The sequence below is a fragment of the Folsomia candida genome, unplaced genomic scaffold (assembly GCF_002217175.1).
Source record: "Folsomia candida strain VU population unplaced genomic scaffold, ASM221717v1 Fcan01_Sc004, whole genome shotgun sequence".
In the NCBI taxonomy this organism is placed as follows: domain Eukaryota; kingdom Metazoa; phylum Arthropoda; class Collembola; order Entomobryomorpha; family Isotomidae; genus Folsomia; species Folsomia candida.
In genome coordinates this window covers 10,725,890-10,744,599 of record NW_019091196.1, presented here as the reverse complement: position 1 = coordinate 10,744,599, position 18,710 = coordinate 10,725,890, and the positions used below count along the sequence as shown (strand labels likewise).

Below are 18,710 nucleotides of genomic sequence, written 5' to 3'. Positions count from 1 at the left end.
TTCCTTCTTTCCCCAGGCGTGTCTTACGCCAACGCAATGCATTCATGAATCTAATTTGCATAAGTAAAGTTTACTGTGTCATGTTTGGTGGGCAAGGCGTTTCTTTGACCCCGGGATGCTCGTAAAATATGTAGTTGTGTATGTAAATAGTTTCTGGAAAACAGTACATAAATGTAGAATCAGGTTTAAAAAACTTTGCACGTGTTTAATGAAGTTTCGCATTGTTCTGCCAAAATTTTAAGGAACTTGTCTTCAGTTTCTCTTTGTTCAATCATCCTATTATTCAAACACGGTCCTAGCTTTACCAGTAAACCGGAAAGTTAACCCGTTAAATATTGCTCGGGATGCACCAGACAAAAGCATTCCTCCAGCCTTTTATTTTTATGGTGTGTAAAAGGCTGGAAAACTTTTGCCGTTCAGTTTTCACACAGAAAACGGTGAGTGAGTGAGTGAGAGATATAAAAAAAAGACGAATAGTGAAAGGAGGATGTGCAGAATGCAGGTTAAGCTTCAATTCATAAAGATTTCACTGCTATCTCCTCCACTCCTCGGTAAAGTAGTGGCAAGTATTTCACTTCACTTTTATGCACAATAAGAGGAGGGAAAGTCTGTATGGATAAGAATGAGAAATTTGTTTCCGTCTTTGAAGTATTAAAAACTAACTCTTAATACTCAGCTCCACCATTACGAAAAGTTGGAGGGCAGAGGGAGCAATTTCCATTCCTCTTTCTCTGACAAGGCTGCCATTTCAAAATTTGAAATGGGTGAAAATTGGCGGATTAAATGGCAACATCCTTCTTCTCCTGATTTTTCTATTTTCATTCCCTCCTTTGGATATCAGTGCTTCCATTACGAGGAGAATGGATGATGACGCGAAAGCCTTATTTCTTCATAGAAAGAGGCGACAATCGCTCAAAAAGTGTCAGGATTATGAGGCCGATTTTGCTACTTCACCTGCTTTGAAGGCAATAAGATAAAATTTGTTGGAGTGAAATGAAAACTTTCTAGTTCTGCAATCTGGCGAGTAAGTATTTGTCCCTTCATTCGTAAGGAAAAATTTCAAGCTTATACAATTTCAATTAAAAGATCAGTTATACTCCAATTCCGATCAAGGTTTCGAGTCACGGATAAAATTGTTTCCAGCCTGGGAAAAAAATTCTCCAATAAAGCCAATTTTTCTGAAGGAGGCGGGTGGGTAAGAATTTCACTAAAATAAATGTGACTTTTTCCACCCATTACATATCTCCACTAGTTTTAAGTTAATTTCAAAAGAAAAATAAAAACAAGAAAAGTAAAGTAAGCCACACGATTTCGCTTAACATGTTGTTGAGAGTTAATTGAATTTCTCTGTCTGACACTACGCCTAACAAACTCGAGGTGCTAGTAGTGGTTTGCTTAGGATGGGAGAGAGAGGCTGTTGATTCTCACACTTCAACACCACCCAAAAGTCTTGCAATCATCAGTTGGTCAAACTTTCTCTTCTTCCTCCTCTTCTTTTGGCGGATTGGTACCCTTTGCTCCCTAAAAGTTTGTAACATCGTCTACTTTTGTTCACTCATCTTGAAGAAAGAAGATTAACTCCGTTTATTGAAGTTGCCTAAAACTCGAAGCTATCATTTTTGTGCAGGTTCTTTGAGTTAAGGTCAATTCAAAACAATTAATTGTTCATTATTGCCATCTTGTAGCATATTTAAAGCCAAGTTTGCGAAAATGATTGATGCGATAGTAGGAAACTTCCCTCTTGACAAAGCAATTGTTAAATTGCTGTTTCGTAAGCGACAATATCCTTCCTTTCACTTCAAAGCAGCCCCCACTTGAACGATATCATGGAACAAACGGTGCAACTATTCCAGTCCGGCTTTATTGGCATTCGTTGAGCATTCACGAAGCCGTCCTAATAATACGAGTGCTTATATAGCACCTTCATTCCGCAATTGGTGAGTATCATTCAAACTCAAGTGTTTCCCATTTCGACGAACCGTGCTGCTTCGTTACTCTCATCAATTTTATGCTGGTGCTGATTTCTCGGGGAGAAAGTCACCTTAGGAAAAGAAGAAGAAGTGGATGAAGCGATTATGTGATGATGATGACGACATCATCATCACTCAACCTCAGGAGGAGTGGAACAAATTAGCAGTTAGGAGAAGCACGAGAGAATTTAGAACGTTCTGATTGTCAAGGGAAAGCCTGTCTAATGGGGTGATGCATGTTATCGCGCTGGTTCACTGCCTATGGCTTCTGTTGATGATTATGATTATTATGCAAGTTCCTCTCCAGAAGGATGATAATAATTTCTATTATTGCTTGTTAGTCACGAGCACGAACCATCATATTGGGCAGGGTCAGGGTATGCTAAGTTTTTAGGGATCAGACGTAGGTCGAATGTCGCCGCCAGAAGAACTGTCAGACGGCTTTATTACCTACTTGATATGGATCTCTTTTCCCGATCAGTTTATTTTTGGCAACATAAATTTTCTTTCTCTGTAAGGTGAAAGCAAACAGTTGACCATGCTCTGTAATAATTTTCTCTGTTTATGACTCCAACTTGTAGTAATCACCTTGATAATGCTTCACGCACGCAAAGTTAGAGACAAACTTTGACGTCAGAACGTTATTATACAGGAGACGATTTGATTTGCACTATTGAGCCGTGCCCTTGATTGCCTTTCAGTCACCGACACGGTCAGGCGACACGAAATTCACGATCACATTCTCAAGACGACGTTCCGAGTTTTTACCTCCTTTTGTCTCAACTTATCACATTATTTGCAACCCAAGGTCTTCGAAAAGATATAAAAAAACGACAGTAAATCTTTTCTCCGTAGAAGTATCAGTAAATAAGTGAAATCTTGCTTCATCTCTTTTTTTGTGCAAATGAATTGCAGCAGAGAAACCTGGCCAAACTGAAAGAAATAGAGATTCCCACATAGCATCCCAGTACATAAATTCAATAATAAAAAAGGCTCGGGAAGTGGGTAACGAAATGTAGAAGGAAAGAAATTAGATATAAAGAAAAACTAGGGAAAAATCCAATGAACTTGATTCACCAACCAAATTGACGATAGTGAACCTTTTATTATCCGAGAAAGAAAGATAGGCACGTGAGGATGCAGGCACATTTTATCTTCCTGTATCGACATTCATGTACTTTCTTTTCTGTCGGCGGCGATGAAAAACCGGTAACAAGTTTGGTGAAAGTATGGAGGAGAAGTTAGGGATTTTCTCTTGATAATGTTGTACCGTACTGCAAAAAAATGGAGGTCTTTCTTTAGTACGACGTATAAAGTATCATGACATGACATGCATCTTATGGTGCTAGAAAGTCCCATAGGATCGGACGTGCTTTCTCCCGAGATGAGACATGTGAACAATCTTGACACTTTCTAATCAACTTATTGTACTTTGTCCTCCGTACAAAGTCATTCTCCTCTTTGTTCTATGACCTGTCTTCTCATTATCAAACATGGCAATCACTTTCTGCTTCACTGGTCTTTTAGATTTGGGACAGATTGCAGAAATCCTTGATCCATATGGTTCAATCTTGAACAAATAAGTAATAATAATAGATCTGAAAACGTATAGGGAAACGTGAGTTGAGAGGTTTTTTATTGTTATCATCATCAATGACGTACATTTCGAGCCTCGAGTTATTGTCGTTGAATGTTTTTTGATGTGAATCTCAAAATAATTGGTGTAAAAGTTATGTCGAGGTGATTTCCCGAAATTAAACAAGTTTCCCCTTTTATGGCACAGTTTAAATATATTTTATTGCTTTTTGCACTCTTGCAGGTAGTTTTCTGTATTATATAAATTTAAGTGAAATAAGTTTGCTATGTATGCAACTGCGAAATGATAGTTGTTTGTTTCACCATACCGTCCAAAATCAGAGATCAAAGAGGCAACATAAAAGGAGAAAGTTGGTTTGCTGCCTATTTTGAAAATGAACGAGGAGGCGGCGGCAGTGGTTGGACGATGAAACTAATTACATTAATTGTTTAAGAGCACAAAAGGAGAATCCTCATCCTTCATGTTTATGAGAAAGTGTCGTCGCCCTGAAATTCAAGCAAGCTGAGGCAAAGTTTTAATTCCCAGTTGCCAGTCTTACATATTTATCATGCGGACGGCTTGGTTTTTCAGCGTTTTGCAAGATGCTCGTTTGTAGTGGAATTACAAGTTTTATTACTTGAAGATCTCGTTTAGTGGATGGAACAAAAGGTTTGAACATGGCCATAATTTATGAAATTATTCAAGTACCTACTACATCGTTGACTTGATATCAAATGAGGATCAAAATCGAATTTATGTATCTCGTACATATAATCTGATCGTGACGAAAATCAATCTTTTCGTCAACTCCTGCACTTTGCTCGTTGACGACATATATCAGTCAAGTTAATAAAGCTTGTCAAACTTAATGAGATTGAAACAGCGATATGATGTCGACTGTGTCATGATGTGGAGAACTTTTACGACGACGACGACGACGTTGGCGTTCAGCGGAATTTCAATTTGCTAGAAGGGCTCCATCCTTAACATGGAATAAACAATGGGAGTCGAAATATGTACGTGACACCACCACCACCACACGGGAAAGAAATTCCTCTACGAGCGTAATACGTACGGATTTTGAGGCAGAAGTCAAATTCTTCCCTGCTTTCACCAACCCCATTTTCATCACTGCATGATATCAGCAGAGTCGCTAGCATGACATGTCACAAAAACCATCATACACCAATAATGCCAAAATAGTAGTTCTAAGTAATTCCCATTATTTTCAATATTTCGCGAAAGAAAATTCGTACTATTTTTCCCTCCAACGTCAGGTTATCGGGAGTAGATAAGTGACAATGACACGACAAATGTAAGTACGACACCACACACACACACAAATAAATCTTGGCGACAGATCGAACATTGGAGTGAAAATGACAATTTGCAATAATAATACCCGACCCGTCCAACACCTCGGGAGAAAATATATCAGGGTCGACAAAAGGTTTGTTTGTGTGAGTTTGTCATGATATTTCCGTTCCGCCTTTGGTTTATATTTCTCTGCATCTCCTTTGATCCCACATTTATCCGCAGGAAGACCTAATCTCACTCCTTTTCTCCCCAACGAGGAGGTATTGTTATATATTTGATGTATTTTTCTATTCATTTCTCCCAAACGTCGTGGGGAAAACGGGTTACGAAATGGATGGATATTATGATTGGTCATGATTGGCAGTTCATCATTCCTGCTGCTTGTGATTCCTGCAAGGAGGGATTTCTGCTTCATTTCAATTTCTCCCTGCGGTCTTTGATGCTAATGTATGCAGGTGAAAGTTGCTTGATTCGGGAGAATATTGATGTAACTGGTACGGCCAGGAGCGATATTATGTGTCAGTCGTCCTCGTCGGGCAGGGAAAGTAGCTGAATGTCACCGTTCATTTGCGGTCCTCAAAACTGTGTGCAACTTTCTCGGTCAAAATATTTAACTTGATATCTGGCAGGTTTATCTTTTATCTCGGCAATTCGTTAGAGGGTGAAAGAACAGTATTAATTTTCAGGAAGTGGCTGATAGCGTGTCGGATGACAAGAGTTGTATATGGAGGCTTGGGGGTCATGTATTACGCAATACTTTACTTACTTTCACTGGGAGAGATAAATTGAAATTGTGAACAAAATGGATTCCTCAATTTGCAAAAATTGTTTACTGGAACCCAGAGGCGCCTTCCTTCAATCCGTCGATCATTACTTGTCAGAGAATTTACATAATTTTGTCTATTCTGTAATAATCTGGATTGCTACTAAAAATAAACTGACAAATAAACTGACTCAACAAGAACTGATGACAAGTTAAAGATTAAAAAACGGATGACCATGAGTTTTCATTTATTTTAGCAATACGTAGTAAAGAGTATGTTTCTATTTGGATCATACCAACATCTCAATTTATTTCATATTACAGTATTCCTGGAAATGCGAATCTTTATATCCTACGTGCCTAATGAAATATTGGGGTAGCCATTCCCTTCCAATCCAAGATTCCCATTTTTCTCAATATTAAACCCTTTCATTCGACCAGTGCCGAATTGCCCACTCTTTCTGTGTTCTCGATTGACAGGAAATTAATTATAGACTTGTTCCACACAATGTCAGTAGTTTCATCGTCTTATCAATCCCAATGAGCTTCAAAAGGCGTCGTTCCACTGAAAGGCTATTTTTTCACCACCACCATCGATAAGACGAGAAAAATACTTCATTCAATGTCAAGTAAACTGTCTACACTTTCATTACTTGTTGAAAAGTTGATACTCAAAGAGCAAGAAAAACGTAACAATCCATCGCACCATATTGCAAAAAGTTACGAAAGCTAGCAGATTTTTTCTCTCGAAATGGTACAAATACGCGAAAGGAAGCTGCGGTGCGAGGGACGCTGATTTTTAAAAATGACACTCTCACATCCGCTTCCTCTCTTTGTCACTCGAAGAGGCTGAAGAAGTAGAGTTGGAATTGAAAATAAGATGACAGTTCTTTTGCAACTTGTACCACCGCGTAACAATCACTACCATAAAATGACAGTGTTAAGTTCTGGGTCGGTCCGTAAGTCAATGCAAGTCGCCCCGTAGAGGAGACAAAGAAGGAAACGGAGCAAACACTGCATGCATGAATGCATGAACTGCTACCCCATACATACATCAACTGATCAACCAACCATCATTACTCATCAATAGTGGTTATCATGATAAGTGATCGTGATAAACACTATTAATTAATTATTTTAGTTTGAGAAACTCCACCCACAGCGAGTGGCATATCAATTCGAATGTATTTTTGACGCTGAATCAGAATCCGTCAATAGTTTGACGTTAATTATAGAAGTTGGGGTTTATGGAACTGAACGGGAGCGTGAAGCGCGGGAATATAAATAGTTAGCTAAGCAGTTACTCCCACACGACGGGAATTTAAGTAATTAGCTATTCAACTACTCCCACAGGGGGAAATCAAATTGTACTGTGACCAGGTTAATTAAAATGCAGTATGACTGGGGCAAACCCTCACTCTGATGTATGTATGTAGTACGACGAAGTCTCCACTGGGAATTATTTAAAGTATAGCATGACGGATTTTTCGCTTTCACCCCCCACTGGAACTCTAGAACCCGGCCTTGGCCGGGCTATACGCTAGTAATACATAAAAGCAGGCAAAGTTGCTCCATGCTATCTGCACGTTACCACATTTTGACTCGAAAGATTGGACGAGGAGTCGTCGTCTCATGTTTCTTTGAATTGAGTGAATTTTCTCCATTGCCCCGATTTTAACCCCGAGAGACTTCAAAGGTGGAGGAAAATATGTGTAAAAAGTCTATTAAGCCGACTACCCAGGTTGGTACGCATCTATCCATGTCACCTTGTGGCTGTAATGTGTCTCACGGTCACCGCGTGCCATGTTATGGATGTGGAAAGGTTTTTGTGACCACCACAAATTTCACCTTGTAACCCGCTACTGTCCAGAGCAGAAGGAAACCATTCCAATAAAACATTCAGGCGTGGCTGGCTGGACGTAAAGAAAGGCAGAGAAGCGCATGAAGTATGCAGTGAAAGTGGAAAAGCATCGTTGCCCGAGGGAGATAAAATAGAAACAAAGATCAACTGGTTGGTTGCTGCAGATTTTTTTTGCTCGGTGAGGTTTTTTTGCTCTGCCAAAACACCAAGGTGAAACTTAACTTTAAAAATTTTCCTATTTCGTGACTCTTCAGATGTTGTAAAAATATAAAAATGTTTTGCAGCAGGAGAGAGAAAGTGACGCAAAGTCTCTTTGAATTTCGCCACTGTCACTCAGTTTCAACCAAGTGCACTTGATGTTAATGTGATCGTGTTGCTTTCACATCCTCTTCCGCTTGAAATCCTGCAATATCGATGGAACAGTTCGGCTCCTTGTCCACTCATACATCTTGCTTGAACGATTCGGGTGAAAAGAGAGACTTAAATGGATTGTGTAAGAAATTTGGATTTTTCTCCAAAATAGAACTTGCACATAAAGAACCTAGTCACGTTCTGGGGTTGGGCATCAATTCTTATATCAATTCTTATTGATGGTGTAGGTCAATTTTGAGAGTTAAAGTTTGAACCATTTTGCAGTATATTTTAGCAATGCAGAATTGATTGGTTTGGCAAATTAGGAAAGTGCTAAGACTTGTCTGTCTAACGTTCCCCAAGGTTCGAAACAAATTGGATGTGTTTTTAGCACGAGTCAGGGCTGATGTAATCGTCGTGTGTGTCTGTCTTTCTGTTCGAGACAGGATAGAGCCAAAACGGCTTAACCGATTGGGTTCAAACTTTGCACACATGCATGTTAGAGAAAGTTAGAAGTTTAGTTAAGGGGGGTATTATGCACAAAAATTTCAAAATAGTATAAGAAAGTTGAAATTTGGCACGAAAATTGCAAGTGGCTTGTAATGAAAATTTCTGAGGTGAAATTGGAAAAATTTACATAGTGGGTGACCCACACAAGTTTTCAGAAATTGTCCTAAAAACTGAAATTCGGGACGGAGCTACTTAACGGCTTCTTCAAAAATTTGATGACAAGAAATGCAAATTTTGTAGCTAACATTCGACCATCCGCACCACGGGGGATCAATTCGGACAAAAATTTGGAAGCGGACTCTATCCCTGGCTCGGGCTAAATGAAGGCTGCACACCCAGGTTTTCTTTTTTCTTTAGTATTATATTCTAGAGTTAAATTGAGCATGCACTAGCACAGCAGTGCATTAAAACGACATTTCCACATATCCGTGCTTTGCAGACCGTGGAGCCCGTCGTTTACTGTTTGACTTATACTTGCTGCTTAGTACTTGCATTGTTGTATTATGACTGAAAAAAATCTCAAAATATTTCCTGAATAGGTTCCAGCTTCAATGAGCATTAAAATTCAATCTACTTTCATTCATGTAGCCACACACTTCCTTATTGATTTCTTGGAATCAATCCTTTTCATAAAAATCAGCTAGAAATCCATAAACGGAAATTGCTTCAAGTGCTTGTTACAACTTACATTTTGCACTATTTTTGTATCCTCTTGCCCCGTGCTGTGTAGAATATTACGTTCATTTACAGATAAAGACTGCAATTTCCCAAGCCATCAATCATACGGAAAAGTATAGTTTCGAGTTGCATTTTTCTGCACTGGCTTGATTACCCCTCATGACTCACTCATGACTGATGTGCAGCGAACCTTTGCCAAGTCAACTGTGTGCATCCATCCGCTAATTTCCACACTGATCACTGGTTGCCTCCACCCATCCATTTTTAGTCGAGGATGATATTGAGAAGTCTTCGTGTCAAACATTATGACGGAATGAGGGCGAAAAGAAGAAGACGAAGGAGAAATGTAAAACTTTTCATGTCCCATTTTCCCCAAAGGTCCTCCTAGGGAGCAGTTTGCGGTCTATAAAAATGTGGGGGGTCGCCCCACTTAACTTTAATGTGCCACGCCACAACATCTCTTGATCCTTTTGTCCTTACGGCGAAACCACCACCAGGGGCAGAATGGAGAATCAAATCCCACCAGACCGCAGCAGCCTTACATAAATCAAGGTTTCCAAGTCACGATTTTAACTGCCACCACGTAAAGCTGTAAAGAGGATTATCACAAATCGCAACTGCAAATTGGACTCAAAAATTCCAGCCAAACCCAATAATCCTTTTGGTTTTATGAGTAAATTATAATTGCGAGTAGTAGTGCAAGGAAATAATATAATCCAGGCCAGAAGAAGACCACAGCATCAAGATGCTAAAACTATAAGTCAAGCCGAAATTGGAAACTGTGTCGTGTCTGGTGTCTAATACATACTTCTTGGTCTGGGCGAAGGTCGAGCTTGATTGACGTGGCTGAGAGTGGGCTCGTCTTATCCTTAGTTTCGCACAGGATCCTCTCTCTCTGACAACAGATATCTTTACATCTTGCGGCTAAAACCCACTGGCACTTTTGTGTTGTGCATGCAATAATGTATTTCCAATTCTTTAATACATTTGTTTATCCGCATTTCTAAATGTACTTAAACATCTTGACACGCGAATTTTTTATTGGATGCTTCCCACCATATTTTACTTGCGCCTACATAATCTATATCCATCCATCCCATACCCACCATCATAATTATCCGCCCCTCTCTCGCTTCACTGGCAATTTATTCCCATGCGGTGATTACATTACAATTCTTCCGTGTTTGAGATCTAGTTTAGAAACATGTTACATATGCAATGGATACTTAGCAGGAGTCATCTGATAAAGCGGACATCAAGCAGTCGTAGTGATCGTGGTGGTGGGATTTAACTGGGATTATTTTTATGTGTTCGTTCATGATCTTAATTTTGGCAAGAGTCAGAAACTTTGGATGCATATGGGTTGAGACTGAAGAATCGGGATAAGCACATGGAGATCAAAATTCAGAGCAAATTCTCATCCCACAACATTCTGTTCTTTGTTAATGCAATATAATTTTCTCAGAGGAACGGCTACACTCGACTTGAGGTGGATTTTGATTTCTGCCTTTGATACGCCACACCACGTAACAAATGTTGGGTTTAACAACTTATTTACTTACAGAAGCCAACAGCAGCAGCTGGGCTAATTGGTGTTTGGTTGCATAAGTGGAATAAATAAATATGTAAATTCTATTTTACTTTTATTCGCAATGTTGATTCATTCCAGACGGACTTGATATTTGCAAAGCTATTTTAATAAAAAAACAATTCCTGTCTTTGTGATTGATGTTTCTACAGAAGAACAAAAAGAGGTTGATACAATCGTAGTAGGTAAATCCATGTTATTGTCATGATCCATTTTCCACTTCCTTTTAAAGTTATCGTCAATCTATCTACGAAGAAAACGTAGAAATAGTGACAGTCTAGCTAAATATTTGCATTTCATAAGAACCAAATATTTTTAAGCGTGGGACAATGTCAATCTTGAATTTAGCGTAGGCAATCTCATTCACGTTTAACTGGAGGCCTACTTTCTCTCTGCCTACCAAAGAAGACCAAAATAATTAAAATACGACGACGACAATGGCTGATGTCAGAGAGGAGATGAGAGCTTGAAATGATTAAGTTTCTCTGCATTAGTCCTCCTGCCAGCACCGACCGAAGCGAGCACGGACCGACTGGCGTTCTTGAGTCTTGATCGTGAATTGTGTAACCTTTGCTAATGGGAGCATAATGCATGGTTATGGTCGTCGTCGTCGTCTCATCTCAGCTCCTCTGGATAAGAAGAAATGTGCAGTGCATATACATTTCTAGTTTTGCGAGGAGAACGTGTATCAGTTGCTCCGCTTTCGCACACACAACACAATTTACAAAGTTATTTAGTCAGCAGTCGCGATTTAGTTAGGATCCGACGTCTTTCTTAAAGCTCTTATTGTACTAAAGCACACCGCAACAGATACACAAAGTTGATTGGGGTTTTCCCATGGATTTGTTTAATGTGTGCGTTGTTTGGGCAGATACGAGTGCCGCTATAGTGAAAGGTCTATATCCTAATTACACCAGGTGAAAGTCTTGATGTGAAATTTCCCCCTTATTTCGTGCCCAATAAAATAAATAGCTGAGGTTATATACACCACAATTCCGTCTGTTTATAATTAAAGAAAGCACTCCTCCAACTGCGGTCACTGCCTTCTCAAGTGCAGTGTTATTGTTGTAGTGGGAGAAGCATAGAATGAATTCGTGTCCACCTGCGACACGCATATCAAGACATACATAAATTGATGATGCGTTGTTATCTTCTCTCTCGCAGATCCTCAACCTCGTGGTTCCTGAACTTGACTCGAAGTACTTACAACAAGACAACAGACGAAGAAGAACCCGTGTTTGGTTCGTTCGTGCGTGCTGAGACGTACTTCAATTTGTGAAGTAGATCCGACCAACTCGAATAACATTATAATTGAATTTGAAGATTTAAACGATTTTCAGCCTCGAGAGCTCGTTCCGTAGGATTATTATTATTATTACATGAACATAAATAATAAGATTTGTGGTGTAGTGACGCATTGTAATATGATCAAGGAATACATAACTTGTGACTCAGAGTGCTAAGAAATACATATTATTGGTGAATTCCATTCTTCTTCTGGGGAAAGTTGTACGCTTTCAAAAGATTTCAGGAAATCCGACCACGTGACAACACTGACTTGTAGCAGCCGTGTCGTTCGTTATGCATAGCTTTTTACTGTGTGAGACCCGTGAAAGCATACATAAAGAGATTTAGACAGCCAAATAAATAAGATTCGGAGATTAAATATAAAAAAGATACAATTTATTTATGTGGGAACTTTGTGAATCCGGATTTATGAATGTCTTTGTAAACTCTGACAAGAACTTGATCTCAATCTTGGTCTCAAATTTCAAATAGAGTTTGCAAAACCAACGGACGAGCACCACATTGTAAATTTTCTTGTGAGAAAGAGATTTTGTTATAAAATCATCTCGACACCAAGACCACCACCACCCGAAAAAGGAAAGCAGACACGTAATCTCACCGGAGCTGGAGGATACAACAACTCCAACTCGTCATACTTCTACTTCTGGAGAAGACGAAGATGAGATTCGTCCGTCATACATGAACCTTTTCGGATGATGTGATATGATATGATTACTCATGTCATTACAAAGTGATGAGACTGACACTCGAGAAACCGGAATTGAGCATAAAATCATCATCCCGCTTCATCATAACATTATTTCACACAACTCTGACTCCTCCACATCCCAAGTTGATTAAAGTGAAGTGGAATTTGTGGCTATAATTTAAAATTTATATTATCCCCAGTGTATATATGTATGCACTGCATATTGGCTAAGTTCCATTCACCAGCAAAATAAACTTCAGGGCAGATACCTAAAACTTGAGTATGTTTTTTGGTACATGTGATTAAGCCAGGCCACCCCATTACATGCACAACTCTTCTTCTTCCTCGGATGGGATTTATGTCCAATCCGGTTTGGTTTAGAATCCACTTTGTAAGGACGGATGGATGGCGTAGAACACGGTGAAAGTCAAGTCTCCAAAGTGAATTCTTCTCAACTCGTGTAACAGACTTTTGCAAACCAAGTACCAACTCGACCTCACTTCCAAACCAAACCACTAAATGAAGGTGGAAAGCTGCTGACATTAAAAACCTACGAGTCGTCTCGTGTCTATGCACTTTCTGTGCTCAGACGTGTGTTATTATGTATGCTCCTCATTCCACTACATTATGTAATGCGGGAAATATACTTTGCAATTTGTAATTCCGCACTATCACCAGCAGCAGAAGATTGAAGTAATTTAAGACACGTTTTTAAATTCAGGTCACAACCAACCAAGCCAAGACTTTTGCAAAAATTACAAGCTCCTAACTCACTCTGAAGAAATAGTGCACTCGAAAAAAATAAGCATTCCTCTACAAAGTTGTTGAAGTGGAGTGTACAAATACCTACGGTGTACTCTTGGGATTGACCACTTTATTTTAGCTGTGAGATTTATTACTGTCGAAATCAACGACATTCCTGGAAAAAATCTAATTGCATTATTGATGATGAAGTTGAAATCAGGGTGGTAGAAAAAAATAAGAAAGTACTCACTCAATCAGTGACTATTTTGCTGCACAGACGACTCTGACTTTATATTCCGTGTCACGTCTGAAATTTAACTTTTAAAAGGACTCAATCACTCAATTTCAATTGAAAAAGGAGAGACACTTGGAAGAAAAGGGTTTAATGATGGATTCGAATGAGATGGGATACCACTTTGGGAGCGAAGGTCACCCAAACCTCGACAATTTTACCCTTGGCGGACCCGACATTATAAATCTCACCGGAGTTTCACTCGGTGACGCTGATTTTGTGGAAGATGGAGCAATTTCCTGGGAAGAGTCGTTCCGTGACCTGTCCAGATTTTGGGTTCAACGCGTCCTCGTCCCCATCGTGGTGATTGTCGGAGTGCTGGGAAATCTCGTGACGATTTACATCCTCACCCGGAGACCGATGAGATCCTCGACTAATGTGTAAGTACTAGCAACACTTTACTCAATTTATTCAACATCAATAACATGCATTAGTACTGGAATCGTCAAGGGGCATACATTTTTATGTCTGCTATAACTTCATTAATTTTGGGCAACTTTTTTTTCGCGAATCTGAATGCAGTTTGCCATTTGAAAAAAAAAGAAACTTTCTACTTACTTTTGGTAAAGTTTCTTTATTTTGATAGGACGGGACTTTTTTGGGAATTAAATTACAGTGTCAAAAACACATGGCCGTTCTACACGACTGCTATCCTCCCATCCCACTAATAACCATTAACGGTCTTTTCCGTTCTTTTAGTCAAGATGAAGTCAAAACTTGGTTGGAGAGTCTGCTAAATTGATCTACGACTTGTTCCAGTTGTTGCCCGTTTCTCACCCTGTTTCCACTCGGGCCGTGGCGTGGCTTGATACTTCCCATGGCTTGGTGGGTGTCTAAATTTCAACCGAGGTTCTCAGCCAAGATCTTGAGAAGAGATGTGAAAATGAGAGACTTTTGCGTTTGAGATGTTGAACTAAAAAAAAATACTTGGCACCAATATTTACTACAAAAATAATATGTGGCAGTCGTACGTATGTTTGTTACACTGCTTGTTTCACACTTTGATTAACTGTCATTGCAACCTTGCTCTTGGACTGGTTGAAAGAGCAGGGCAACCTTCAAATCTTTTAATTTAATCTGCTCCCTCCACACTTTATTAAGAACGCGTGAAAAATGGAGACAATAATGTGTCCAATAAATATTATACTCACATTTTTTTTTCTACCGTCATAAAAACGAGATCCTCTTTTATGTATATATCATTGATAAGGCCGTGACATTGGAGAGCGTCGTAATGAAAGTTATACTTAAGCTCAGGAACAGATAACAATTTGATATACATCACTTTCCACTCTAAACTTTGTCCTTTGATGGCAATTATGAAGAAAGACTGTTCTTCATCTGCATGTACATAGATACTGCATCGTGCTCCCAACACTTTATTTAGTCCTCGTAAAAGTAAGATTATAAATACTTATGCTTTCCTCCCCTCGAGTTTTCTGGAGAGGCAATTAATTTAGTTAATTAGTTTGCTAACTTACCCCTAATTTAAATGATACGGTGAGAAGAAGAGGAATTTTTAAGAGCCCCGCATGTATTTACATAGCATCTAAATAGGTGAAGTTATGATGTGAAAAGTAGCAAGTATGCTTCAAGTGCTCATAAACACGGTTTCTCATTCTTCTCCGTTTCACTTCCATGCCGAAAGTTTAACCGTTATTTATCACCACTGTTGAATAAGAGGTTTGTCGTAATATTACATAAGTGGGAGACACTTATCGCATACTGAGAACTCCGAGTCGACCACATATTTTCGTTAGTTGTCTTCTTAGCATGATATGTAAATAGGTCGTATCAAGAGGTACCTACCACGTCAAATTCTTCCAAATATGGTCGAATTTTACCTAAAATTTACATTTATATTGCTAACGAATCAATTGTCGCTCAATCAAAGTCGTTTCATTCTGAATCAGACTAAATCTGAAGAACTGGCGGAAATTTAATCATCCGAGCTTTTCTAACTTTCTCTACGTTTCTGATAAGAGTGTAAATTTTTAAACAAAATGTAAATGGAGATAATATACATAGCATTATTCGATTTCTTATATTAACACGTGGCGAGGGTAATACCACGGAAAAGTAATTTAGTCCAATATGTTGGAAAAATGTGCGGGGAACCGTGCTCCTTGCACACTTTAGATAGCGTCGTCTCAAGTATTTCTATCCATTCCATGGGTACTGACAATATCATAAACTAGACCCGAAAGAATTTTCATCTACTGCATTTTGAGTGCTGCCGCATATATACCATTTAAAGCCCAAACTGTTTAAGATTATTTTTTTACGCTCGTATTTGATTCTGTTCCACCGGATTGGACACTGAATTTAGTTTTGATATGTCTCAATGTAAACTAAAAGCAAGTTTTCTCGGTGAGATGACCCGTGGGTAAAATTCGGTCGTGATGGACCAACCAACACGGCATATGTATGTGCATGCATGCAGGACAAAATAATGGACAAAATGCCTGAATCCTGGTAGTTCTCCGTGGGACATGAAAAGCAGGAGGCATTGAATTCTCTGGCAGGAATAACGAGTTTTTCCACGAAACTGAGAAAGTGTTTGTGTATATAGTCGTCTGACCACTGGAAAAATATTTATTTTATTTTCTTCTTCCACTAACGCAAGTGGGATCGTGAGCCTCGCCTCGCTGCATAAAAGATGCAGTATTGGAAAAGTGCAGAATCGGATATTTACCTTAAAGGTGAAAGTTCAACGAGTTAATCTCACCAGGTCAAAGTATTATGTCCACCATGCATTAAAAAAGTGTGAACTACTCTCCAAAAGTGAGGGGGCAGAATATATTGTTTCCTTTTTTGCATAAGTTACATAGTCGCTACCTGAAAATAGCGTAAATCTTTTTTCACTTTCTCTCCGAAATAAATACTTTGAATGGAAGTCGAGAGATTTGGAAAGTCTTTGTTTTCACGCCCTCTTGACTCTTCTGGTTCAAATGTCAGAAGTAACCATTCCAACCAACACTATAGGCACAGCTTGATCCAGAGACAATAGATCAAAACAGTATTTAATCTCGCATTTTATAAAAATAAAGATATTCGTGAAAGGAAAGCGTTAGAATTTTTTTAGAAAACAGATACAAAGACGAGAACGAATAATAATGTAGAAGTTTCATTTTGTTCAATTTTCCTTTGTAGCTTTCTAACAGTGTCACAAACATTACGACAAAATAGATCAAAGGCTGAATAAGTATTTATAAAATGAGTAGGGAACAGGGGAAACAGTTTATGAGAAAACAAGTCAAATTAAAATTAGCATAAATATATTGTTTTGATAGGTATAGGTACTTACACAACATGGCACGTGTAACGCATATCATTGTATAATCTCGGATACAAAGATGGAATAGATCTCAGGAGAGTAAAGGAGCAATAAACAATAGATAAAGTTAAAATTCCTTTGAGGAACGTCATTATAAATATGACAGCTTGTTGTTCAAATTATTCTCGTAATTTCACCAGAGCATAACTTTCCTGGGAGAAAGTAGTAGTTGTTTCGTTTCATATGAGAAATTTCAATTCTGAAAAAGGTTAAAATAGTAGTTGTAACTAATCTAAAGTCTGGAACGGATGTCACACTTTAGTTCTGTCCGGCGACTAGTTGATAACACTTTGAAAAGGCGAAACTTGTTACACATCGCATATATGTAAATATGTATTTAGCTCAAAATCTCAGCAACTCATGAATTCCATGTCATATACTCAGGAGCCTTTATCCAGTAAGTCACACATGATAAAACCCCGCTCTGTTAGTGCCAAAAATTAAGCTCGGTGGACTTGGTGAAAGCAAAATTTTTGTTAAAAGGAAGAGTTGCTAAACGCATTAATGTCTAACCACGACCATATTTGTATGAATGTACATGACATTCAGGCGACTTATTCAGGTCGCCAGTTGTCGCCCGTCTCTGCCACTGACTGTCTCCACATCCCCTGTTTTTGACAGTTGGCAACTTTTCTTTTCTCATTTCTTCAAAGGCTTCTTCTTGAAAGCCCTTGAATTCCCGTGACCAGGCAATATTTATCATTCAGACCTCAAGAATATACACAAATAAAGCTAGAGAGCTTGGTCCTTGTGGGTGCATCACCTTGATGATGATGGTGTAGGACTTCCTCTCGGGATGATATTCGAATTTGTACGGCCTCGTTAGCAAGCGGAGGCGTGTCATGAACGTCTTCGAGGCACAATTTCCCCCACTTTAGAGGAGGAAACGCGTTATTCCACTCTCACTCAAAACCGCATCATCACCAATGACAAAGGGGAAAATGGAAATTGGAGGACTTACGGGTCTGGGACCGCAATGATTGTCGGAAGTTTGCACATTTGATGAACAAGTGCAATTATTCTGCAATTCGAAAATCTAGAAAATCTGTCCTGCCCTGAGAGATAAAGTCACGTCAGCATAACCACATCTTTCCATTTGGGGGACGTCTACTCAACGGAACAGTTTGCTTTTGCCTCACTCTTGTTGTCAACTCTCATGGGAAGAGATTGTCCAGACAGGACAAAGTGCTGAGTAAATAATAATTATGCCCCGAAAATCGTTTCTACATAGCGATAGTGTAAATATGCATATCAAAAGATAATCTATGACATGAGGATGTGGAAGCAGTCTTGCGGTTGTTGAGTATGAATGACACATGGAATTGACACCGTCACCCCTTTTCATACATACGTCATGCTTAAATATATGTACATGTGTAGTTTAGTTTATCCACAAATACGCAGGACATGCTGGATTATCTATTATTATTATTGTTTTCGTTTTTGCAGATATTTGTGCGCCCTGGCCGTCTCTGATCTGATGTTTCTCCTCTTCTCCTTCTCCATGTCGTGGCGATTTTATCCGGGAGTGGAAACTATTTGGATGTACTTTTGGTACCTACCCTTCGGTTTCTGGTTAACCGACGCTGCTAGTAAGTCCTGATCTATAGTAATGATATCCGATCTCACGGGATCAGGATGATAAATTGTTTTTTATTGTTGTTGTAAATACACTGTGTGCGTCGTCCTATGAATTAATGACATCGTTCTTCATTGAAATGCATATA

The 18,710-nt window shown here is 39.0% G+C and overlaps 1 protein-coding gene across 8 annotated transcripts in view; it reads left to right on the top strand.

Moving 5' to 3' along the window:
• The window catches only part of LOC110849201 (FMRFamide receptor), a 44,327-nt gene that overhangs the window by 10,693 nt on the left and 14,924 nt on the right, over positions 1 to 18,710 (top strand). For 7 of the 8 annotated variants that reach the window (XR_004834654.1, XR_004834656.1, XR_004834655.1 and 4 more), the window contains exons 2-3: positions 11,779 to 14,026; positions 18,433 to 18,575. Coding sequence is in view for 5 of the 8 variants with exons in the window: in XM_035851053.1 (XP_035706946.1) it covers positions 13,740 to 14,026; positions 18,433 to 18,575 (430 nt within the window). In the remaining 3 variants the exon portion in view is untranslated. Of the gene's footprint in view, positions 1 to 11,249; positions 11,532 to 11,778; positions 14,027 to 18,432; positions 18,576 to 18,710 lie in introns of those variants that run through there. The other variant, XM_035851054.1, reaches the window with a different exon arrangement.